Source organism: Calonectris borealis, chromosome 1, assembly GCF_964195595.1.
Source record: "Calonectris borealis chromosome 1, bCalBor7.hap1.2, whole genome shotgun sequence".
NCBI lineage: Eukaryota > Metazoa > Chordata > Aves > Procellariiformes > Procellariidae > Calonectris > Calonectris borealis.
Genome location: NC_134312.1, coordinates 197,337,564 through 197,362,626, shown reverse-complemented (window position 1 = coordinate 197,362,626; position 25,063 = coordinate 197,337,564). Strand labels below are relative to the sequence as shown.

The 25,063-nt window shown below is 45.9% G+C and overlaps 1 protein-coding gene across 1 annotated transcript in view; it reads right to left on the bottom strand.

Moving 5' to 3' along the window:
• Positions 1 to 999: 999 nt before the first annotated feature.
• The window catches only part of FLT1 (fms related receptor tyrosine kinase 1), a 112,748-nt gene continuing 88,684 nt past the window's right edge, over positions 1,000 to 25,063 (bottom strand). Inside the window, exons 17-29 of the mRNA XM_075139842.1 lie at positions 22,347 to 22,451; positions 19,094 to 19,207; positions 18,251 to 18,339; positions 16,292 to 16,451; positions 15,777 to 15,874; positions 15,114 to 15,236; positions 13,866 to 13,977; positions 12,116 to 12,215; positions 10,641 to 10,746; positions 10,423 to 10,553; positions 9,930 to 10,014; positions 8,988 to 9,079; positions 1,000 to 3,059 (exon numbers count right to left, since the gene is read on the bottom strand). Coding sequence (XP_074995943.1) covers positions 2,855 to 3,059; positions 8,988 to 9,079; positions 9,930 to 10,014; positions 10,423 to 10,553; positions 10,641 to 10,746; positions 12,116 to 12,215; positions 13,866 to 13,977; positions 15,114 to 15,236; positions 15,777 to 15,874; positions 16,292 to 16,451; positions 18,251 to 18,339; positions 19,094 to 19,207; positions 22,347 to 22,451 — 1,520 coding nt within the window. The 3' untranslated portion in view covers positions 1,000 to 2,854. The remainder of the gene's footprint in view (positions 3,060 to 8,987; positions 9,080 to 9,929; positions 10,015 to 10,422; positions 10,554 to 10,640; positions 10,747 to 12,115; positions 12,216 to 13,865; positions 13,978 to 15,113; positions 15,237 to 15,776; positions 15,875 to 16,291; positions 16,452 to 18,250; positions 18,340 to 19,093; positions 19,208 to 22,346; positions 22,452 to 25,063) is intronic.

The following is a 25,063-nucleotide window of genomic DNA, read 5'->3' as shown; positions in this document are numbered from 1 at the left end:
AGCTCAATATATTAATTGCATGTGGAGTCACTGACAGATTCATTTCCCAGAATTATTTTTTGGTATTGTTAACCAGCAAAGGTGAGATGATTTACTGGTGGGATAAAATCTCCTGTACCCATCCAATCCTGACCATGCTTATGTAATGTGAAATTTTGTGCAATATATGTGAAATTGTCAATAGTCCCTGCATACATTTAACATGGAGTCATTATCACTTAAATTGCAGTGGCTTAGAAATTTTATTATATAAGCTGCAGTAAGCTTGATTGATGCACTTTTCTAGTCGCCAGTTTCCTTCTTAATAATGTGCAGGAACAGCTACACAACTCCTGCGGCAGTAGGTGATCCCGTTATGTTCTGTCTCCCCAAAGAAAGTTTCATCTCCGCTTCCTTCCAGCACTTGTGTGTAGTTCATATGCAGTACGGCTTGGAGATCGCATCAGGTTATAAAATGCTGTATAGCAGAGAGCGCTCAACTGAACATCTCTGTGGAGGCAGCATCCCCGGCTTCTGATGGGTGGGGTGGGGATGTGGAGATTCTCTGAAGAAGAGAAAGCATCTACCAAGCCTAAGGTGCTAACTCATGTCCTTTCGTCTGTACCAAATCTTCTAGCTGCAGCAGTAACTGGGCATGGAGGGCAGTTAATGGATGTTTGTCAATGGGCTGCTTTTCCTTCCCCCACCATGAAACCTTGCCTCTCTGAGAGGCAGAGTTGAACTTTTTGCCTCTAGACAGCAGTAGGCACTTCTTAGATATGCTGGATCTAGGGGATTTCACTCACACAGGGAGCGGTACAAGTGTCCATTGCTGTATCCACTCTGTTGTTTGAGAAGTGTGCCTTCTGTGCAGTTATTCCATATTCTCCTTTGCTCACAAAACTGGTCCATGGAATGGATTGTTTGCTGTATGTGTTGGTGCTGCCCAGTGCTGAATCATCTGCTGCAACAGTCTCTGACACTAGATAAACTAGTTTGGCAGAACTCTGCGGATTCTTTCAAAAGCAAACTTTATTATGTGAATTTAGCAGTCAAATACATTATATGAAGACAGAAAATGCAAGACAAAATAAGACTTATTCACATCTGAAGAAACTTAGGGGGTTCATATAAAAGTAATCTTTGTAGACCAGTTTTTCTTAAATATTTATGCACAAAAAGCATATTTATATATTTACACTGTGCAAACTTTTCCTTTGAGATGCATCATCCCATAACTATTTTTGTTCAATTGGAGTTAAGAAATGGTTCTTAAAATTTCCTTTTGTTTTGATCAAGATCAAATATAATTTACCAGCAAGAGACAGTGCAATAGATACTTAAAACTGATGATCTCTTGGCCAGGAAGATCTAGAATTGATACTTAGCTTAGAAGTAGCAGTACATATTTCTTTTACTTGAATATCCAAGAACATTTTTCTTTGTAAGTATGCAAAAGGTCATTTACCTTTAAGTCTGTTAGTGGGTTAAAGTCATAGCTCCTAAGCTGACTTTTAAGAGGTCAGAACCATATTGTATGTAGCATTTTAGTTAATATATATTTATAGTGGACCACGAGAAGCTGAGATTGGGCAGTAGTTGTTGATTTGGAAGACGTCAGGGCTACTGTGTTAAGTGGCCAACTCTCATTTTAATATTGAATTCAGAGGTGAAAGGGGATGGTGCATCTTACGCTTCTTGAACAAAGAACATTCACGCCCTTCCTGAGATGCTATACAAAAGTCTGTTGCAAATGAATGATACATTTTTATTCATGTACATATATACTGGTAACTAACCTGGAAATTCAACTGTCTTCATAGCAAAGGTGCCCTAACTTTCTAAGGAGATTGTCTTGTCATTTCTACCTAATCTCTTCAAACTCTCTAGTAATCAATTCATTTAAAGTATATGCAGTTTAGTAGCCATCTTGTCTTTTCAGACAGATTCCCATAAATAAATCAGTGCAGTGTTAGAAGGTCCATGAGGTTTCATGGACAGAGCTTGGCTTTAACGTATCTACCTTGTGGCTTGGTTCCAGTGTGTGTGTGTTGGCATACTGACAAAGTGCAAAACTTCAAGAATATTTACTTGATTTCAGCAGGCTTGTCCAAACCGAATTGATCTGTGTTCCCTGTTGTTGCAGCCCTGGCTCTGATCTTAGTTCTCCTCTATTCTTGCCAATTGTATTTTGCAAGACAAATTGGAAATTCTTGCCTCACAAGACTCCTTACCGCGTTTGCCATTCGAAGCAGTAAGAGCCGTGTAATGCCCCATCCCCAGCTAGCTAATTCAGTTTCCCTGGAGCATTAGCCTTTCCTCAAGTTTCTCAAAGTAGAGTTTTCACTAAAAACTGTAGAGTGTGGTCTGTTTCTTGTTTCTCTTGTCTTGAAGAATCCTTTATTTTCTAGCACTACACAGGTCCCAGCAATAGTGTGCAAATTCCCCAGTGCCTAACGCGGGCTCCCGAGGGCTCCCAGCTGCCTCTCCCGACCAGGACACTGGTGCTGCACCTGAGTCCGAGTGGAGGCTGGGTGACTAGAGCATGAAATACCATCCTGCTCCAGGGACCACACAGCGAACTGCTTTTCTCTGTAATGGTGGCCATCCAGGTTTTCAGAAGCACTGGGCGATTTTAGTGGCAGCTGTTGGTGTTCAGCATTTGGGAAAGTCAAGGCCTAAGCATTAGTATTTTGCTATATTTTTTATATGCTTATTGCAGTCTGTAGAAAAGCAGATCACTGAGATTAAGCCAATGATATCTTTTTAAATTTTAGGATAATTAAAATTATTTGGGTCGAAGTTTTTAAACTGACAGTGTTTCAGAATAACCTTTTTGGATTAAATGCGTATTTAAATCTTGGCCTAGAAGTACTTAAACAGGTGGCTGAGAATAAAGGATGACGGAGTTGTAGTCAGGAGGGGGAGAATGGTACGCTTTCATTTTCTCCAGCACTGCGTTACCATACGTGTATCTTCGCCTGGAGTCACTGAGCTGGTCACAGCTGAAACTGCAGAAACTTCTTGGCTTGGTTACTCCAGAAAGCACCGATTCCTTGCTCCTGCTGGCACCTTTCACGCTGTAACAAAGCAGCGCCACTGTTAGCGTATTTAACATGTACGGGCGTTTGTTTTAATGACTTGAGCAAAGCCACATCACACGAAGCAGCTTTGTTTATTCTCAGATGATGGGAACAGCATTGATGCAGATGGGATTGTTCAATGGGGGGGCGGAACGGAGGACTGAAAGAGCCCTCCTGTGTCCCCCTCGAGTCCCCTTCTGAACAGAGATGCCGTGACTGAACATCACTATTAAGGTGCTTGTGTTCATTGTAAATATTAGAGTCCTGGTGCTTACAGGGAGTACTTGATTGCTCAGCCTAAGCTCTAATTGCTCATTTGTGGCAGGTGCTAGGGAGTGAAACTTCATTGCAGGGCAAAGTAGCGTGGAGTGTCTGGCATCTGTGCTGCTGCTGGGCTGTGCATCCCCATAGGGCCCCCACACTTAAATGTTCTTCCTAAGGGAACTCTGTTTTTTTTGAGCAGGAGTGAAGTAATGAAAGGTCCCAAGCTTTGGGGCAAAAGCAGAAAACTACTAGTGTAGGTGTTCTCAAAACCTAATGCTGGGATGAATTTTTAAGATAAATGGCTGATGTTTGTGAGGAAGGGCACAAGGTCTGGGTATCTCCTCTCTTAGGCTTCTCTCAGCAGCAGACATGAACTGCTGGTTTGAATTACAGTTTTCCTGTCCCACAAAGGACCAGTTATCCTGTAGGCTGCCTTTTATAGGCCTGCCCCAGGCAACGCTACAGGCTTGGGGAAGAGTGGCTGGAAAGCTGCCCAGAGGAAAAGGACCTGGGGGTGCTGATTGACAGCCGGCTGAACATGAGCCGGCAGTGTGCCCAGGTGGCCAAGAAGGCCAACGGCATCCTGGCCTGTATCAGAGATAGTGTGGCCAGCAGGAGCAGGGAGGTGATCCTGCCCCCTGTACTCGGCACTGGTGAGGCCGCACCTCGAATCCTGTGTTCAGTTTTGGGCCCCTCACTACAAGAAGGACATGGAGGTGCTGGAGCGTGTCCAGAGGAGGGCAACGAAGCTGGTGAAGGGTCTGGAGCACAAGCCTTATGAGGAGCGGCTGAGGGAACTGGGATTGTTTAGCCTGGAGAAGAGGAGGCTGAGGGGAGACCTCATCGCGCTCTACAACTACCTGAAAGGAGGTTGTAGTGAGGTGGGTGTTGGTCTCTTCTCCCAAGTAACTAGTGATAGGACGAGAGGAAATGGCCTCAAGTTGCACCAAGGGAGGTTTAGATTGAACATTAGGAGAAATTTCTTTACTGAAAGAGTGGTCAGGCCTTGGAACAGGCTGCCCAGGGAAGTGGTGGAGTCACCATCCCTGGAAATTTTAAAAGACGTGTAGATGAGGCCCTTAGGGACGTGGTGTTGGGCTGACGGTTGGACACGATGTTCTTAGAGGTCTTTTCCAACCTGTATGATTCTATGATTCTATGATTCTAATGTATTCTCAGCTGAGCCACTCTTAAAGACACTGTTTGCCTTGCAGTGCTTTCTCACCTGTATTCAGAGAGCGTGATGCTTAAAAGGGCTCTTTCAATAATGAAGAAAGTTAAGGCAAAGAGAATTTTCACAGCATTGAACTTAGATACCAAAGATTTATCTGTAGATAAAGGATGAGCCAGAGCATTTTCCATCATTGATTACATGTGAAATCCTAATGTAAACATATGTTGGACCACAGTGCCTAAAATTAGATTCCCTCCCCTGTATTTTTATAAGTGCATGGACACTTCACCCCTCTCTGTTTATAAGGTCAGAAACATTGGCAACCCTAGTCTTGAATTCCAGAGAAGACAGTCAGAACATCTGTTGAGGCTTTCGAAGCCCAGTGCTTTTAATTTTAATTTGCACTGTTAGTTCTTTAAGTGAAGTACAGAACTGGTAGCACAGGGCCTTTCTGATTAGGAAATGGAGAAGTAGCAGTTTCTCTTAGATGTGACAGTTTCTTGAATCGTTAACTCACGAGCCTGTGTGCTTTTTAAGGAGTGTGGTCTCTGTCTCCTGCCTACTGTAGGAAATTGGAGGGTCCTCCCAAGAAGACAAGCCCATTACATTTTTTTGTAGATGGATGGAGTTCATGAGGAGGAGCCCTCGTGATGAGGATTGCTGATGCATCCCATATTTTTATATTGCATCTGTTGGCAGATGGAGAAGTAATTGCCTTGGGATAAATTCCATAACTATGTGACAAGGTTAGTCGCAGACTCAATGGACTTTTTGTGATGTGTTTAAAGAGAAACGCTTCTGTGATTTACATTGTAATTGTGAGTCTTAGGGAGCAGTGGGCTGGCAAAAGTGGAGTATGCATGCAAAGTTATGAGCCTTAAAATCAACATGCTTTGATCCTCTCATGCATCATCAGGTTTTAGCATCCTGAGAATTTTCTTGTGAGCTGGACTTGGCTTCTGCTTTAATTAATAAACCTTTAGACCAGTAGAGCTGCATCTATTAATTTTACCTTGAGTGCACTGCTGTACCTGGGCATGCACTCCCACAGAGAGCTTTGAGGGAGCCCACGGGGTTTTGGCATTCATAGTCAGGCTTCATTTGGAGACCGAGCTTGCAGTCAGTAAAGGCTCCTCTAGCTGTGGACTATCTTCTTTCCACTCTAGGAATGTAAATTAGAAACTGTGTCTAGTTATTTTTTAATTGGGATCATTTGTTGGAGAAAATGGCTGCTGCTTTCCTGACAGATTCAAGAACGGAGTGAGGTTAGAGGCTGGCTGCAGCTCTCGAGATACTTGTTCCAGCTCACAAGTGGTGGAGTTCTCACTGTTTTTGTGGATTAGCTATTTGCTTTGACTCAAGGGTTTGCTCCAGCCCGAGGATTTTGGCTTACTTGGGTTGGGCTTTTTCACCAATATTGAAAAGCTAGAGAAGAGTTGCAGTTGGGATCCTTTCCACTTGCAAAGGAGCAGAGCTCAGAAGGTTGTCCTTTCTCTGCCCCCAAACCTTTCTATTGGGGTCTTGTTACCTGAGGCCTTGCATTAGGAAAGACTTATCTCTCTTTATGCTGTTCACAGTATCATTTACTTTCATCTCAATGGCAATAGCAAGTCCAAGACACGTAGCAACCATTTCTGTTGTGCTCCTGGGCCTGAGGGGCTCACCAGGATTTGGGCTGGTGCTCGTTCCCTGTAGTGAAACCAAGGGTGAGCTTTGCGTGTTGGTGCCTTTCCCTCCACAGCAGTGGAAGCCTGAGGGGAGGGGACTTGCCTGGGTCAGTGGGGTACCCCTGCACTGTCAGCGAAGCTGGCTCTCCGCTCTGCTCTCCCCCAGGCCTGGCTCTCAGGTTGGTCACACTGAGTAAGCACCACTGCATGCACTGGCTCTTTCCTGGAGTGAAGTGATTAGTTTCCTCTGAAACAAACCCTGGGTGCACTTCTGGGGACAGGTGGGATGCACCAGGTTTGGCTCCTTCCACCCTATGCAGTCCTTCAGCACTGTCGCGACAGACGTAGCCCCGCCAAGTCTGAATCCTCTTATGCCACGCTCCAGGGCATGCACACACCCTTGTGCTGGTCTGAAAGCTTCACCCCACCTGGCTGGCTCGCATGCCATTTCACATGCTTCGAACTGGGGAAAAACCACCCCGAGCCAATCGTTCTGCCCGGGGCAGCAGGGAAATGCAGGAGCCCAGGGGAAGGCAGGCCAGCCTGCCCCAGCCTGCAGGTGGGCGGGGAGCAGCACGGGCACGGCCCCGCAGCACCCTCAGCCTCGGCTCAGCACCCACCCGCTGGTGCGAGTGCGTTTGTCTGCATCTGGTCCTAAACTGCAGTGTTGACGTTTACAGCGCGACGGTCAGTGCTCTGGGAGCGGTTAGGCGTTGCACTGAAGGTGATCTAACTGCGAGCTGCTGCTAAGAGAAGGGTGACCCCTTCCTCGGCCTGGCGCTGGCACCGGCTGCCCTGACTGTGGGCTGCTGCTGCTTGCTCAGAAACTATTCTGGGGCCATTCTTCTGATAATCCAGCAACCTGAACCAGCTCTCTGCAAGGCAAGACAAGCAGAAATGTCAGCACATGAGAGTGGGCAGGACCACAGAGCAGGATGCTTGAGATGCAAGGGAAGAGGCAGGACTATGCATCTGGTTAGATCAGCTTACATGTGTCAAACCCTCCAGGCTCCATTGGAGGCGTTCAGTACAACTTTCAGGGGTATTTATTTACTGCTCCAATTTAGCCTAAGTAAAGGATGCTTAGCTAAGAAGCTACCACTTTTAGGAATGTATGCAGACTAAAAGGTCACTGCATGCATTCACATACGTAAGTGGTTTTTGGCATAACGCTACAGTACCACTTGTTTAGCTCGCAGGCCAGATGACCTTGTATGTTCTCAGCCAACTGCTCTGTTTCCCCGAGGATTTACGTTCTAGCAGCTACTGTTGAGTTCAGGTTTTTTTTCCCATCAAAGCATTCCTTTTCCTTCTGCAGCTGAAAATGCTCCTTAAAGCAGTTCTGGACGGATGCTTGAGGCACACTCCATATATTCTGTGCCACACAAAGAAAAAGGCATTTCATTTGGAGAGGTTGCCATGTTGTCTGCGGCTGAGAGCAGCCTTCAGAAATGTCACATTTACACAAAGAAAAAATGGGTTAAACCACTTCTAGGAAATATTGTGTCCTTTGGAGCCCTCTAATATCCACACATGTTCCAAGCTCTGTAGTACCTGGCTCCTCAAAAGAGAGTGTGGAAAACTGTCTCAATAAAATCAAAGTGCCATAAAATTGCTCACAAGCCTCTCTTCTGAAATGTGAGTGGTCAAGGCAGGAGAAAGGGTTTTCCAGCACTTGTTTGGAGTGGCTTGAATCACCCTGGCTTTGCCACGCATGAGCAGTGCTCCATTGCAGACTCCTGCCAGCAGCACGTTTACCCTGCACGCCGTGTATTTTGGCTGTGTGAGCGTGCACGCTCTCATACATGTATTTCTGTGAGTTTAACCAACGCCCTCTTAGTCATTGGAATTTTTCTTGAAGCAAGTCCTCTCTGCCTTGACCGCACGTTTTAGCCAGCTCCAATTGTTCATCGAGACAATACTACACCTCCCAGCCTGCCCAGCTGCAAGTCGCTGACAAGTTGGGCACAGGCAGGATGGCGGGATGGCCTTGACCTCCTGCCAGCGTAAGATGAACGATGGGCTGGGTCTGGGCAGTCCCCGGGCTGGCTGAGAGCAGCGAGCCGAAACCAGCCGCAGATACTGCCAGCTTCGCAGCGGCTGGGAACTGAGACACTGCTGGCATTGAGAAAATAAACATTTCCCATTTAAAAAGAGTTCATGTCAGTGCAATACATTTCTTAGAGCAGCCCTAGTTGCCTGCTTGGGCAGCTGTCAGGAATTAAGTGGAGGAAGGTGGCCAATATATTAAAGTGCTTAAAGGCAGGAAGAGAAGTGAGGCCCTCACATCCATCTATTGTAAAGTTGCCACTTTAGCATCCTGAGCCCATGGGTGTTAAATGGGCCGTGCTTAGCTGAGTCATGGAAAAGAAGGGCAAAAACAAGCACAGGGAGCCTTGTCCCAGCTGGAGTGCCCTTGGGACTTGCAGAAACAACTGTAAATCCTTCATAGCCACACGTTCCTCCTCCTCCCCTGCCAAGTTACCTACCTCTACCTTGGTTTAGTGCTCTCTGGCACTCACTTGTCCAGCCTGGCATTGAGTTGAGGATCAGGCTGATCAAAAGAGTGCCAATAAATCATATTGGCAATGTCCATCGAGGGGGTTGAGGGTTATCCGTTTCCTCAAAGGCATATGGAGGGTTAGGTGTGGGAGCTGATTGACTGCTGACTCAACTGAGCAGGACACACTTCAGCAAGAGTGTTTGCAGGGACTGGGGACACCTCAGCTACTTTCATGAGGCATGATTTAGCCCAAGGACCTTGAATCCTCCTTTGCCCTCTGAAATGTGAAGGAGAAGAAGGGAACATAAAATACAGACCCAAAGAGTGTCCGTTTCTGCTTGCTGCCTGTCCATGTGAAGCGTTTCAGTTCCTCTGGAGCCAGCACCATCCCACTGTCTGCTTGGTAATCCTTGAAGAAAAAAGAAAGACACAAACCTATTAGGTGTTAACTATAGAATGTTACTTTTGCAATGGGCTCAATTCCTCTTCGATCCAATTTTCATCATCGGTGTGGTCGTTTATGCTCAGAGAGCTCTAGAAGACAGCGGCTGCGTGCTGCTTGGGGTGCTGCAATTCCCAGGTATTTAATGTTGCCTTTCCAAACTGTCCTTGCTTTGGGATGCAGCAAATATGTGCCATTAATGCAGGTACAGAGTGTTAAAAGAAAGGTGTCTACACGCAAGGTGAGGTTCTGGCCAGCCACTAGTTCAGCCTTGAGAGCACCACCGTGCCTTTCCCGCCTCCCACCGCTTAATGCAAATAATTGGGTCACTAAAAGCTTCCCCCAGCCTCTCACCCATGCCCATCCCTACCAGGACAGTATATGTGCCCTGTCAGTAGACATTTCCCCAGCTTGTCCGCCAGGTCTTGTCCATACCAGGAACCTCTGATGGAAATGTCACCCATGATTCTCATTTGTGCACTATTATTCAGATGAAAATCCAAAGGATTTTAAGTGGGTCTCCCACACCAGTGGGACTCAGATGGGACTCTGGCAGCCTCACCTTCCAGTGCTATTGGCACCGGCCATTTCTTATCAGGGAAGGACTGTTTGCAGCCCATTGCACGGTCAGCAAGGATCTACTGTCCCCAGTCTGTAGAACATGGGATAACACCATGCTGCAAGCACAGCTAATCTTGCACCTCCTATCAATAGAGCGGACAAAGCAGTAAAACCCCTTCTTGAGTCTCTCTGTATAAATCTGTCACACAAATAAAAAGAAATAAATGGCATATCATTTGGCCCAAGAGTCACTTACATTAAATACAAGCGTTTCCTTGATGGGAAGCTCTTCAAATGTCTTTATGCACTGCGGTGATTTTATTTTGAAAGTGTTTATGTATCTGTTCAACGAGAAAAGCAGGACAACTTTTGGTGAGAGTGTGAAGTGCGTAAGCAGGAAACGCTGGATATTTCTCTGTTTCTTTAAGCAGTTGCCTAACGGTCATTGAGGTAGTTTACACAAAAGGGACTTGTTAACCCAACCCCACCAAATCTCATTCCCCTGCCCTGGGGTGCACACAGCTGCCCCTATCACGGTGCCTGAGACCTGATGGTCCCCCTGGGCAGAGACACCCCAATGGGCTGTCCCAGCCCAACAGGATCCCGGTGGTGGTGGCTGGGTGGCTGGTGAGACATTCAGACCATGTGGGGTGTCTCTGGGTGTTTTCTCCCACCCAGGTCCAAACCAGGCTATGCAGCAAGCTACAATACCCAACAAACAAACTCAGTCTTAATCTTGCTTCTCTCACCTGACATTTTCAGTGCTTCCACAACTTGAGCTTGTTACAGAAAAATTTTCATTGCACAAGGGATCGGATGCCGGGGGGAACCCACTTTCCGTTGTAAATATAGTGTTGAGGGGTATGTAGTCTTTGCCTTCCTAAACGCACACAAGAAATCAAAGCGTTATTCCTGGGACCGTGTGGCCGGTCGCCCCTGCCTCGGTCGCAGCATGTGGTGTGAGTACCTGCTGGACGTTGGCTTGCAGCAGGTCGCCCAGTTTTTTTACCAGCTCGGAGAACCTTGGTCTGTCGTTGGGATTGCTTCGCCAGCAGTCCAGCATGATTTGGTAGCTGTGAGGACAAAACCAAAATGAACACATGATGGGGTTACAGCTCACTTTGATCCAAGGCAGCGCAGTCTCTGACAGCTTGTCATTGATAAAGTTAATTCCTGAGCCCACCTCATGCTCTCCAACACCACCGAGGCCTCTTACTAAAAGTAAAAGAGTAAACTTTCCATAGAAAAAGAAAAAAACCTTCTTCCCGCAACACACCGGGAAGACAACATCAAAAGAATAATTTAGCCAACTAGTCATACTTTCTTTTTTTATTCTTAATTAACCATTAAACCTTTGTATTAAACATCTATTAACTGGCAATGTTTAAGTTAAGGCATCCTGAGATGACTTATATGAATGTGTCACTTCCTCGTATTGGTCGAGTCGAGCTTTCCTTCCTGCAATAAAATATGTGGAAGAGAAAAAAAAAAGCTCTTATCTACTGTCACTAGGATAATAAAATTAGCCAATGGGTAATACTCCCAGATAGGCAGGGCTGGCTCGCATCCTTCTTCTTCTTCCAGAACTATTTTTTGGTAAGTGTTGCTATTTAGAGTCATGACGCAGCACTCAAAAAGGCACCGAAGACACCTACACGTCCTTGATTTTGCCTCCAGAGGTAAAATACCCTGGGTATGTTCATGCTCCTGAATGATTTGTGCCACGGGATGCGTGTTCGGTGTGCTGCAGGTGCCTCCCTGGGCAGGCCGCTCCGTCCCGCTCCCAGGGCAGAGGGGCTGCAAACTCAGGGTCTCACTGGGACACCCCCAGGCCTCCGAAAAAGTGTTGGCCATGCAGCAGCAGCTGGAGGCTGCACCTGAAGGCAGGGAACTGGGGAGCGACGGCTGACGTTGCGGTGGAAGGGCTCAGGCAAAACCCGCAGGCGACACGGGCTGGGAGGCTGAGGCTCCCCGTCACCTTCCTCTGCCATCAGAAACCATCTCCGGGAAAGGGTGGACCCTTGTCACCCGAGTGTTTGCGAGGAAGCCTCCGCTGTTGCTTCCTAAGTCAAGACGATGTTAATAATGTCACATTCCTCTAGCACTTATCTGTGTGCATGTCGGTAAATATTAAACCTGGAGAGGAACGAATGACCTTCCTCCTCCAGGCTGCTCGCTCAGCTCTCCTCGCAGCCCAGCCCCGGTGGTGCCCTGGGCTCGCGTCCACGTCCCTCCTCACCCTCTCCTACCCCATGGGGGGGCCAGGGGGCCAAGGGTGGGGGGGATGCAAGAAGATGCTGATGACAGCAAGAACATATGAGGCAGCATCGGGTTGTTTTTCCTTATCTTGGCACGGAGTACTTTTTGTGGAGACTCGTACATCATCTGCGAGGCAGCCTGAGAGGGCAGCGGTACACAACGCAGCAAAGAAAGGCATCTTACATCTCCTCGGTCGCTTGTTCTGGGGCTCGCATTCTTGTGCCTTCCTTTAGTCTGCTGCAGAAATCCTCGTCTATTTGGACTCCAGGGTAAGGAGAGGCACCTGGGGATGACATTGGGAGAACAGGGTCACACATCCCCTGAGCTGGGTACCTGTGACCTAGCCTTGGTCCTACGCATCCCCCCCAAACAGTCGGGGTGTCCAACATCTACTTGCAGAGCTGGGAGCCTGGGAGCGTCCCTCCCTGTGGGGTCTGGCTCCTGCCAGCTGCCACAGGCAGGGAGCTGCTGCTGATGGTCCTCCGAGCCCTGGTCCTTGGTATGGGGCAGGATCAAAGCTGGCACTATTGGTGGTGCTTACCCGGCCTGAATGCAGAAAATACACATGAATTTGACTTGAAAAGAATCCCTCAAGAACAGCCAAGGCTGCTCTCTCTATGGTTTGGACCACCCCAAATTTTAGTAAGCAGAGTATTAACAAACTCCAAATGTTCAAAACCACCTTGAAAATAATAAAATCATGGTTTTAAATCAGATCACAGTACATTTGCATTATTTCTCTGTTTCTGTGGTTTTAAGATGCAACCTGATAGTGCTGTTGGCCTTCTTTCTGCAGATAAGAAAACATCAGGAAAAGGGAAAATGAAAGAAAAAACCAAACCACTTCTCTGAGAGTCAGACAGAAGCCAGGTTCAAGTGGCTGGGGCTTTAAGAAAAAAATAGCAGGTATTATGAGGCTGACCATAAAATCACAAGAGTTGGCAGGCTGACCAACAACACGTATTTAAACTAATAAATGATTGATTGTCCTGAGAATTGTATAGTATTGTTTCCTCTGCTGTTCGCCTCTTTTGTCAGCCTCTGTGTTGAACCCAATTAAGATTCTTCTATTCTGACGGTCACTGTTATTCCCGCTCACTGTACATCTTGTATCCTGCCTTATCCATGTGAAAGAAAGGGGAAAAAAAGCTTCACTAGGTTTTAATTTCGGATTGCATGCTCTAGTTCATCCTGTGGCATCTGTGCGGATGTTTGCTCGCCTGCTGTGTCCAGCGGCCTGGGTGAGGGGGGACGCTGGGTCCCTCGTGTGCGGGGGTGACCGCCTTGTCTCAGGCTGGAAATGGGGGTGACACAGTCTGAGACATGCAAGGACCTCTGTGTGTGTTCAGCTCCCTTGCTCCCACAAGAGAAGTAATAAGCTTTTGAGGAAACACCCAGCCCATGGCACTCGGTCTTGAATACTATCTGTGGCACAGGCGGCAATGCCTTGGTCCCTGGCAGCTGCTGACCCAGGCTTACAGCTCCATGTTATCCCACAGGGTTCCACATTTAATAAAAACTCTTAAAAATTTGCCCGATTTTCCTGGTTTGCGCCATCAGTCAGACAAAGCACCGTGACCGCGCCAGCCACGCTGCCCTGCATCTCTACCGAGGGTTTTTACGGGGAAAAGAGGGAAGCTTAGGTTTTGCCCATGGCAGAAATAGGCGGTAAAGTTCTCAGATAGCTGTGCTATCCATTAAGACTTTCAGCCTGGCAAGTCAGCTTTCAGTGCCTTTACAAGCACCAAAATTTCCAATTCACAGGGGCGTGATACACACAGTTCTCCCCTCCACGCCCACACCCCACCTCTGCCTGATTTAGGTCTTTCCTTATTAAAGACCTGGCAAAAGCTCGTTGAAGGTAATGGATATTTTTCCCCAGGCTGAAGTCTCTGCCACTGAGTCCAGCTCCCGGGGTGCAGAGTTAACGTACCCAAGGAAAATATCTCCCACAGCAAGACCCCATAGGACCACACGTCGCTTTTTGTATTGTAGATTTTATCAAATATGGATTCTGGAGCCATCCACTTGAGAGGAAGTCGAGCCTGGAGTAAAAGGGACAAACCTGACTATTATTTTCAAAGCCTAAAAGGATTTAATCATAGATGAATCAACTATATATTGTTATGTAAATAATTACCATTCAAACAGGGACCTGTGGGATTTCCTTACAGGCAGTCAAGATAAACCCACACTCATTCAGACACTTTCTTAAGAAATTGTCAGAGTAAAAGGCTGTTTTTAAAATATGTGTGGCACAAAACACCAGACTTTGGAAACCTGTGACCAGAGTGACCAGACCTTTTCTTTACGGGGATGTGGGGATATGCAAGAGCAGAGGTTTCTTGCCAGCATCCTAGAGGCAGGGAAGAAAACCCTACGTCCAAGCGCAAATCATTCTGTGATGGTGTCGGAGACGTTCTCAGGAAAATTTTCAGAGCCCGAATTGCAGGAGTATATCAGCAACCCTTGAAGCCCCCTCAGCGCAGCCTGTTAGGGTCTCCTGAGCAGTACCCAAGTTATGTGAACAATGTTTCCCACTACTAATATATAGTGCTGTAAGTCTTGAAAGCTATTTATGGACGAGGGAATAGCTGGCAGGTGGGTGAGACCTCCAGAAGGAGACTCTACGTGACCCCAATGCCCACACCAAATTCCCACCGCATCAGTGGGTGCAGGCACAGTTTGCTGACCCAGCCTTCACGGCAGGGCTGGCAGGGGGCTTACTGCCTGCTACTTGCAGCAGAAGCCAAAAAAACCCAAGTAGGCGCTGGAGGCAGCGAGTCCAGCTCAGCTGCTTGAGGCACCACGAGCGGTGCTTGGCCCTGGCGTGGGTGCACCGGGGGACACACACCTTATTTCAGGGGGACTGGTTTCCTTGAAGGAAGTTTACTGAGTAAGAGGGTTATGCTGAGCCAGCCAAGAAACATGTCTAAAAAATATCTAAAGTATTAACAGGGCAGAGCTGTGAAACAGCTATCATGTCCAAGCCTTATGCCTGAGGACAGAAATGCTTTCCAAATCTACAATGCATCTGGATAGCTCATCTTCACATAAAAACCATGATAGCTTCCAAACTCTTTTAAGTTCAGGAAATGTGAATGTCTACAGAACATTTTGGTGGACAGTTTGAAATGATACGTTATAAACATTTGGGAAAATAAACAGCATCTTGACTTACATCTCCTTTTCTCACATAATCAGGATTCTTATAAATATCTCTTGCGAGGCCAAAATCACAGATCTTCACGACATTGTTCTCAGATAAAAGGATGTTTCTGGCTGCCAGGTCACGATGAATGCACTATAATAAAACAGTTTCACAATCAAACTGCATTTCCTTAATCCTGCCCACAAATTTCCTGACTGTCTCCCATATCCTTTTAAAAATTATTATTATTATTTGAGAGATCAATTTAATATTTTTTTAGGGAAGTTGACTGTAGTTTACATGAAGTTACTGTAAACAGTGGCAGTTCTTTAAAAAAAAAAAAGAATTCCTAAGTCCAGAAAGTGAAAAATTTTTAAGCCCCTTAACATTTTCAGGGAAAGCGCTGATTCATTTGGAGCTCCCTACCTAATATATGTTGAAATGAAGAAAAAAACCCACCACGCCCAAAAGATCTTCCCTGAATGAATGAGCTTGACCCACTGCCTTCAGCCATGATCCTGTGTTTATGGACTATGGAGACTTGGATAAACACACTGTTATATTTATAACGCCAAGAGGAAAACGGCTCTTCCTTTGGGAGCTCTCCCAAGGAAGGTGTCACTAAAACGTAGACGTGATTTCACCTCTGAATCCCATCCTTCTGCAGGGAAAAATCCCCAGTGCAAAACTCACCTTTCTGGAGGAGAGGAACTCCATGCCTCTGGCCACCTGAAAGCTGTAAGAGATCAGGTCCTCCATAGTGAGGGGCAACTTGTAGAGCTCATCAGCATCTGCAAAGGTGGAAAATGCGGTTTGTACAAAGATCGCTCACAAGGCAGTTATTTTCCCCCTCTCTCACTGACCCTAGTACTCCCATAAATTCAGTCTTCATAGAGTAGTATTCGAAGGTCAACCCACTGTCACTGGAAACAAAAATAGTGCTCGCTTTATACCCCGCGCTTTGGACACTTCTGTGTTTTCCCCAAAGATAAGGAGCAGTCAGAAGAAACAATCACACATTTTCCTGTCAGATTTAGTAACCCTGGAAATAATCTTTTTTTAAATCTCCTACCCTCTGGACATGACCCTCTGAGCGTCTCCCACGGATGTTTATTAGGGTGATAAATGAGGAAAAAAATTTCAGGGATGCACAGTATGTTGTAAAAATATCACAGACCGTGTAGGGACAGGAAGGAATTAATACCTACCCTCCTCGTCCTCCTCCACATCGCTCAGACTTTTATCTTCCTGGAACCCAGAGCTTGCGAAGCTCTCACTGCTGGTGACGCTGGCCAGCCTTTGTTTTTTGCCTTCCACTGGCTCAATATCCTTTTTCTCTTTCATTGGCTCTCCTTGCAGAGAGGAGTCCTTCAAACAAACAGAGGAGAGGTGCTACATCAGAGCGATGGAGGGGGTGGGGGAGAGGAACCGAGTCAGACTTCTGTCGCCTTTCTGCTGGGAGAAAATGCTGGTCCGTGGCACGTGCAGTCACGTCTCCCACGGGCGTGGGTGTCCAGTGCCACTGTGGCAGGCAGGGGTTGGTGGCAGGGTTGCGCGCCACCACGGCTGCCATCCCCGGAGGGCAGAAACATGGCAGCTTGGGAACACCAGCACAAGATTTTGGGGCAACCTGGGTGGTGAGCTACCTCTGATGTGGTGAGGATCTGCAGGATCCATGTTTGGACATGGCCACTGGGCTGTGGCTCATCTCAGCCTGAAACGAGACGTCTGAAAGGGCCTATTTCTCTGTGTTAGCCAGAGAAGGAGCATGGTGGGATGAGTTGAGAAGGATGTGCCCATAGTGCAGGTGTCCCAGCCCTCTCAAAATAAAGCATCAGCTTTTCATCCCAGGCTGCTTAAGGTACCTGCCTCTGTGTCCCTGCGCAGTGCTTGGCACAGGGCTGTAAGCCCTTCAATGAGGAGCAAGGGCACTTCATGTTTGAAATACATCTGCCTTTGGAAGTGACGGCTTCTCTTCCCCAATGCCTTTATCCAATGCTTTCATGTTACAGTCAATGACGGTTTAATGGGACACATGCAACACTGTTTGCAAAATGCTTCCCCCTGCTACCCAGAGAGCAGCCTAGCCGCCTAGCCGTGCTCTTGCCCCCTCGCCTCTTTCCTCTTGTCCTGTGATCATGTCTCTCTCCTGCACACGCTGGTGCAGAGCCGGGCTTCCTCCCTCCCTCCCTCCCTGCCGGGCACCCTTCCCAGTGGTGCCAGAGCACTGAGCCCGGGCAGGCTCCTTACCCAGGGGGATGTGAGCGGCTCCCCCCAGGATGGACCCCGCACAGCCATGGTCCCTGCTGAGCCTCCTACGCCAACAACCGCACCTTAGAGGAGGCGGCTGCTGTGTTTCATGCAGAGTCCAACACGGGTGGCTTTGGGAATAGAGACTCAGCCAAAGCCCTTTGGAGGGGGAGGTCCTCGCGAGCGTGGCCACTCGCAGAGCCCTCCCAAAAAACCCTGAGGTGCTGCTGAGCTTTTGGCTGCTGAGGGGGGGTTTTGAGGACTGCCTTTCTTCAGAGCCGTTAATCCTTTGGGGGATTTTGCCCAAAAGAGCACAAGCAGGGATATAATTGGTACATTTGGGTTCAAGTTTGTAATAAGAAAAATGCCGTGGATTTGACTCAGAGGGCTGTGGGATGTAAGGACAAGACTCTAATCTTTTTTCCTCTTGATAGCCCTTCTCCTCACACAACAAGAAGATTACTTGCAAATCTCTGAACATGAGGATGTCTTGAACGTGAACTTTAAATGGCATTATTTCGGTTGTGTTCCCAGCAGTACTGAAATCAGTGGGCAAAACCACTTCCTTCGGCTTCGCTGACACCAGCCTCTGAAATGACCCCAAACTCAGCAGGAATGGGTTCGTCAGCAGCAGGGCGAGAGCATGTGGGGACACTTTGGGTAGGATTCACTTCCTCTCGCTTTGGATGGCTCCATCTGAATTACTCACAGCAGTCTCCTTGCACAGTCAGGGGAGAAAAATGAGCACGGCACACCCCACACCAAACATTAAAACAGGTCAGGTGAACTGCACCCAAAAGCAGTTTCTCTCCTTTGGTGGAAGAGAGTCTAAGGAGACTAGCTCAGAGGCTGACATCTACACTACAGACACATGCATTAGGTAAGATGAACCGTACCAGAGGCATCTGCCTCCTCACCTTGGTGGGGCAGAAAAAATTCCTCTTGCTCTTCAGGTAGTTTGATAAATTCCCATACTTGCAGTACTCAACAATCACCATCAGAGGCCCTGGGAAAAAGGAAAGTGCATTTTGAGCAGCATAAGGCAATGCAAGGGGTCATCAGTTCTGAGAAGAATAGTCTTTCATGCCCATAGCTATAACTTGAGTCCAGAATAACTAACAATAAGTCCTAATGAAGTAGCAGGCTGCCTGAAGGACACTGGACATGTTAGCAAAACAACACTGTTTCTGGAAGTTAGAGAAGGGCCTAATTTTTGAAAGCTGGGTCATGAACTGGCTCCTGAGGAATCCTCTGTTTCCTCTTTGGGCAGCCTGCATTCAGACTGGAGTCCCACAGCCCACACACGCTTGTTGAACTAAAATAAGTGACATATCTAAAACAAATGATCGCTCATATTGGCCCTTTGATTTTCTTAGTGGAATATCGTGAAGGATTTTACAACGGTTGCCTTGTGATTCATTGTTCAGGGCCAACAGCTGGTGTCCCTTGTTCCCAGCCTTTCCAGATCATGTTTAACTTGAGCTTGAGCAGTGAAGTGAGTGAGATAAAGGACAAGTGGCATGGTCCTAAATTCACACTTCTCATGTTAATGCTGAAAGAGAGTTTAAGTAGAGAAAATGTTTAATCACTTCATTAAATGACTAAAATCTTTTTCTCTTCCTCTTTTTTTCACCAACCACAGGACGAGCTCAAATATTTCAAGTTAATAACTTGACCTCTGGATGAAAAACAACATGGCCAACTGACTGTTATTGGGAGGTGGTCCAAACCCATTTTCAGTGCAGTGCAGATTTTTTTACCTCCATTTTTCGTGCAAGCTCCCAACAAATTCACAATATTGAGATGATGACCAATGTGGATCAGGATTTTCAGCTCGGTCATCAGTGCTTTGTACTCGCTTGCTGTGGCCCCTTCTGTAAATGCAAAATAAAGTCAATGTGAAATGGCAAAGAACTGGTCCTGCTGAGCTTTATCACTTCTCATTACTTTCCATTGAAATAACCTTCATTACTGGATGTACTTCATGTGTTGTCTATTCCTCCCTGCTCAGCATCCTTTTACTCGCAATAAAACCCATAAAAAAGACTTAGGCACTCAACTTCCTCCCAGTAGATTCTGTTATATTTAGAACTGAGAGAAATTTTTTTCACATGAATAGTTTTGTTGTTTCAGCCAAAAAATGAAAAAACAAATAAAAAGCGATTTCAAGACTATAATTAACTCTATCTAGAGTAGATTTCAGCTGACTTGACTTCAGCTGTCTAAGGGTTATGTACTAGCCTGAATTAATCAACGTCTCAAGGAGTCAGTGGCAAGAGCAAAGCATTTCCAGAGGCTGATGCAGCCATCAGCTTTAGCCATCTGTGTAGGGAAGAGATGAGCCACGCTTTGGTGATGATTGTTTGGTTCTGTTCATTATAGAGGAAGCCTGGAGTATTAAGATAGACAAGGGAAGTAAATCTTAAATTGTTAAAGTTAGGTGTTGCATCTCACCCTTATTGGTTATGATCAATATTAATAATAATAGTAGTAGTAATGATATAAGAAATCCCACAACTAAACCCAAAAGATTCCCTTTAGTGTTGAGTGAAACTTTTAATTCCCTGCGAGCAAATTTTTTCTGCAGAATTTTGTTTTGGTAAGAAAACAAGGAAAAGCATATTGCTTTGTGCAGACCCAAAAGGACTTTTTCAGTTTAGTGACAACAAGAGTAAGAATAGTCCAGTGGAAAGAACCGAGAGCTAGGTCGTAAAGTGCTTGGTTTCAACATCTGAATGGAAACAGATTTTCTTGGTGGCCCCACACAAAACTTGTCACCCACCTGGTGACCCACTATTCATCTGTATAGATGGTGGCACTTTCCCTCCACCTCATGGGAATTCTGCAAGGACAAAGCCCATGAATGACTGCCAAGTTCCTGGATAATCTAGTGAGAACACAAGGAATGGGGCAGATCTCCCCTCACTTTAGGTGCCTATAGTGAAGATGCCTATAGAGAATCTAGTCACCACAGGCTCTCTTCATAGTTGGCAGAGCTAAACAAGCACTCAGGTCACCATATGCAGGGATCTGCCTTAGAATGGGATGAACTGTTGTTTCTCACCGCTGACAACAAAGGGCATCTGAGTGACTAACTCAGATACAAGCATCTACCCTCCACATGCACACATGAATCCCACCATGAAGACTTCTTATAGCTGTTGTCTGCTCCCATCTATTCCAGGAGCAACCTCTGCTGCCTTGATGGTGCTGGCTGGCACAAGAAGCCTGCTGCTGTACATAAAGAAATGTTTAATCTGGTAGACCACTCTGCCAGCACATGTGTCTGCAAGTTGGCAAAACAGCTCAGTTAATCAGGGGTCAGGCAGTGACCCAGGTGACAGGCCATCCACTGAAACCAGTGACACAGATGGCTATTGGCCCACTGCTGCAGAAGGTCTGGACAGGGACCAAAGCTTTAGTTTCCTCCCATTTTCCAGACGTGCTTGCTGCAGGGTAGTTGTTCATTTGGCATTGGCCAACAGGGTATTTCTGTGCTTCTGCAACAAGAGAGAGGAGAAAGGTTTGCAACTCTCTCAGCTGCAAATTCCCTCCTTGGGGATGATCCTGGATAGCACGTACCACCCCCTGCTAAAGCATTTGATATTATATTGCAGAACAAGCCTATCGAGGACAATATCAAGAGGGCACACCCTACACAGAGTACAGCTGCCAGGTCATTGCCGGCAAGAAATAGAAGCTATTTCAGGTTGAGTGTTGCAGGGACAGACTGCAGGTCTGAGAGTATCGCACATGCCCCTCCAAGGGCTGGAAGTAACATGTACAGATCTCCTGATAACTGCTAAGCAAGTGTGCAGCTGTGAAGTTAGGAGCCACTGGGTAAGAGGGATGTATTCAAACTATGACTGAACAGAGCCAACTGAGAACATCAGGGATCCAAGCCTTACTGGCAGAACAGGGGATGTGTCCTGGCAAAGAATGACACTGAAAAGGATTCAAGGATTAAGACAGATGAGCAATGCAGCATAAGCTCCCAGGGCAATGCAAAAAAAAGCCTGATATGATCCTTAGATATATAAACAAGGGAAAGCTAAATACATAGGAAGGGATGGCACCAGGTCTCTGGGTTCGGGAATTCAGCCATGGCTGCTGCAGGCTACTACTGAATATACCCTGCCTGATAACTTCCCGAGTGCTCTCTTCAAATTGATGAGTGTCTTTGTCCTCTCTGCTCCAATGAGAAAAGTGGCAGTGAATAGCTGGGAGATGATTTCACTTTGGGAAGAGCGCTGGTGTATGAAGAGCGCTGGCAAATCCATTGCACAACCTGGGTGTCAATGTCCTAAGCACCATCTCATGAACCTGCGGACATTTCAGAGAGGACACACGCACCTGTACAACTCCAAGATTTGAACAGCTCAATCTGTTTAGCTTAATAAAAGGGCCTTCAAGAAGAAAAATCATTATATAATCTAATGGAGAAGGTTAGAATGAGAAGCAAAAGTCAGACAGATGCAAATTAGACGTAAGGCACCTGTTCTTAACAATGAGATGATTAATCATTGAAACTAATGACCAAGGAAAATAAGACACTTCCATCCGAGTGTCTTCACATCAAGGTGGATGCCTTATGCTTCAGTGAAATTTCATTTATGGTGATCAGTACAGGGTCAGCCTAGCATAATGGTACAACGTAGGAAATCTAATTGCCCCTTCTGATCCTACAGAAGTGACTCTTTCATTCTTTGTGGCATTTGAAGTAGTGGAACCAGATTTAAAAAAAAAAGGCAATCAGGTTCTCACCGCTTCTGAAACTCTCTCCTGTATCATCTGACAATTTATCACCCTTTCTACTGTGAATGCAATTTCTATTTCATAGTTCTGCCGTTTCACTGGTGGTGGACCTGAAACTTGGTGTACTCATTTTGGAGGCTTCAGAGAATTATTGGTGAGGAGGTAGCATCATACACACTTGCTTTCTACAGAAGCATATTAAAAGTGGGACACTATATAAGGCATCATTTTTCCCATCCCAGCTTTGCAGCAACATACCTTTCAGCATTTTCACAGCAACTATTCTGCATGTTGGTGATTTCTTAATTCCAAAAGCAGATGCTTGTACCACCTTTCCAAAAGCTCCATGTCCAAGAGACTTTCCTGTAAAGAAAATAAATTGGAGAGATACATTCTGGTAAAAAAGAAATCTTGTCAGCAAATGGCTTCATAGGTAATGAATTGAAAAGTGTGCTTTACAGTGAGTCCCACATGTATATTCCCAACATATAGATGTTTTAGGTTTTTTGTTTAGTTTGTGGGTTTTTTTTTAGAGTAAGCAGACAAACCAGAAGACAGAGTCATTGGAAGGAATAAATGATATGATTGAAAATGATGCTAAATGAATGCAACCATTCTGTGGAGGTATAGTGGCTTCTGACCCTTTTTTTTCAGTCTAGCTCTGCCAGCAGAAAGGAAGATTTGATCCTTTTTTCCCTGAGCACACTACATCATGCAGCAGGCTGTGACAGTGCAACTTATGTCCACAGCAACATAGGGCCTTAGCCTAAACTCGCACACTCACTGAGATGCAGCTTGACACAGACTTTGGTAATTTTTACAAACTAAATTCTTCCTTCTCGAACAAAGTGCCTTAAAATTATCTTCATTCCTGGGAGGCGGCAGCAACTTTGCCTCACAACCCCTGGAGTACATGCACAAACCCCGGATGCTCTTCCCTAGCAAGCCCCTGTAGGTTGAGATCATGGAGTGGTGGGAAGCTGCAAATCTGTGCAAATGAGGTCTGGGGGGATTCAGTGAGAGGGGACTTGGAGAGACAAATTATGGTTTTGCTCATGGTGGGTATGACTCTTCCAGGTGTCCAAGGGCAGACATTTGTGCTGTGATATCATCATCATGCTGCTACTGAGCAGACCCCAGGAGAAGCACCCAGAGGTCCTTGAGAGAAATTAGCCGGCATCAATAAAATTCTCCAGCCGTAGAAGCTGAGTGTCCTCGTCCTTCATGTTCAGAATCAGGTAAGACTCAAAGGGTACCGTTATAACTTTTCTAAAGTTCATGACATTTTATGCCAATCTTATGATCTTCACAGCCTCTGTGATTTATTACTGTTTGAAGCAGGGAGTATTGACCACCTCTTTGACAACGCACTCACGTGGACAGGCCTGGCTGCCTCTGCCCTTCTCAAGTGGCTGGCAGAGTTTTGATCAGAGAGATCTTGTCAGCGTATCAGCTAGCAATAAGTTTTATTTCCAAGTAACTATTTTCAGATTGTATTTGTGCTTCACCTTCAGCAGAACCCAGGCACCTAAGTGGCTAGCAAGAATACAGCAGCAGGCTTTGTGGTGCAGAGGAGAAGAGCAGAAAATAATGGCTAGCTTTTCAAAAGCAAAGGATAACGTGTGCCATATATTTATTTCTCAGATATGCACTTGTGACATAGCCATCTCCATAGAACAATTTCCTTTTTCTATGATGGGCATCTGTTTGACTAGCTCTCACTTGGACATCTACCTTGCTGATGTCTAAAGCTAAGTGAGATGAATCCCACCCAGATACTCACAGGCAGAGAAAAAGAGCTGCTGTCAGTTCTAAATTAAATTAAATAGATACTACCTTTTATATGTGTATCACATTTCTAAACTGTAATACTCAGTATGTCTGTCAGTAGAAACAAACAGCATATGTTATCAAAGCAATGGAAACATGAAGTGGAATATGCTAAGCCAAAAAAACCCTCCAGAAATTCCCCTCCCCCCCCAGATGTGCAAAAGTGTTACATTTTTTACAGCAAATAAAACCCATGAAGGACTTAATCTGGATGGCTGAAAAGCGTTAACAGACTGAGTCTTGGTACATGAAGGGCTTAGAGTTTGACACACAAATACAAGTGAGTCAGTGTATATCTTTGAAAATCTACAGTCACCTTTTTCAGTTACTGCATATAGCAGATGTATAAGGGAAGGAACATTAAGACTAAGGTCTCAGTTTTCTTGGTGAATTGATGTTCTTAGTCCTTAATATATTGACTGTTCATAGTTTCTACAGGATGAACTTGCAGTCTGAGGTCCTATAAATCCCATCGTACCTTTGTTTAATCCATAGCTTTAATCTGTTTCCATCACTGTTAACTCACTTCCCATATCACGATAACCTACTTAGTCACCACTTGGAAAACATACCAGTTAGCTCATAAAGCTACACATAAAGGAGAATGACACTTCCTTCTCTAAACAATGTTTGTGATTTAATGGGAAACTGTAATAACACTTGATGTCTTTGTTGCTCTGCTATTGTTTGTACCGTGCTAAATGTTAGCACAGAATAGGGCTGCTCTAACTTTTCAGCGCATAGTTCTAACTCCACAGTTTAGTATGTAGATTGTGTCTATGACTCTAACAGATTGCTCTTGCAAAAGCCCCCTGTGTTGACACACAAAGTAATTACAAAATTATTAAACGGAGCAATTAAACAGAGGAATATTAAGATGCCTAACCATCTGAGCAGTCAGCTTGTCACAGCCCTCAAGCATACACTGGCCATGTCTGGAATAATGCTCAGGTATGAAATGTTGCAGCATTTACATCCAGACCAAGAAAGCAAAAGGCTCTACTTAAATTTTCTGCACTTGACTTTGGTTTCCTGGGGCAATTCAGAACCCGTTAAAGTGAACATACCCCTCAGTCAAGGAGTTTTGGGTCAGGAGGTTTCCATTTCAGTCCCATTTCAGCAGGGTCCTTCAACCGTGTGAGCTG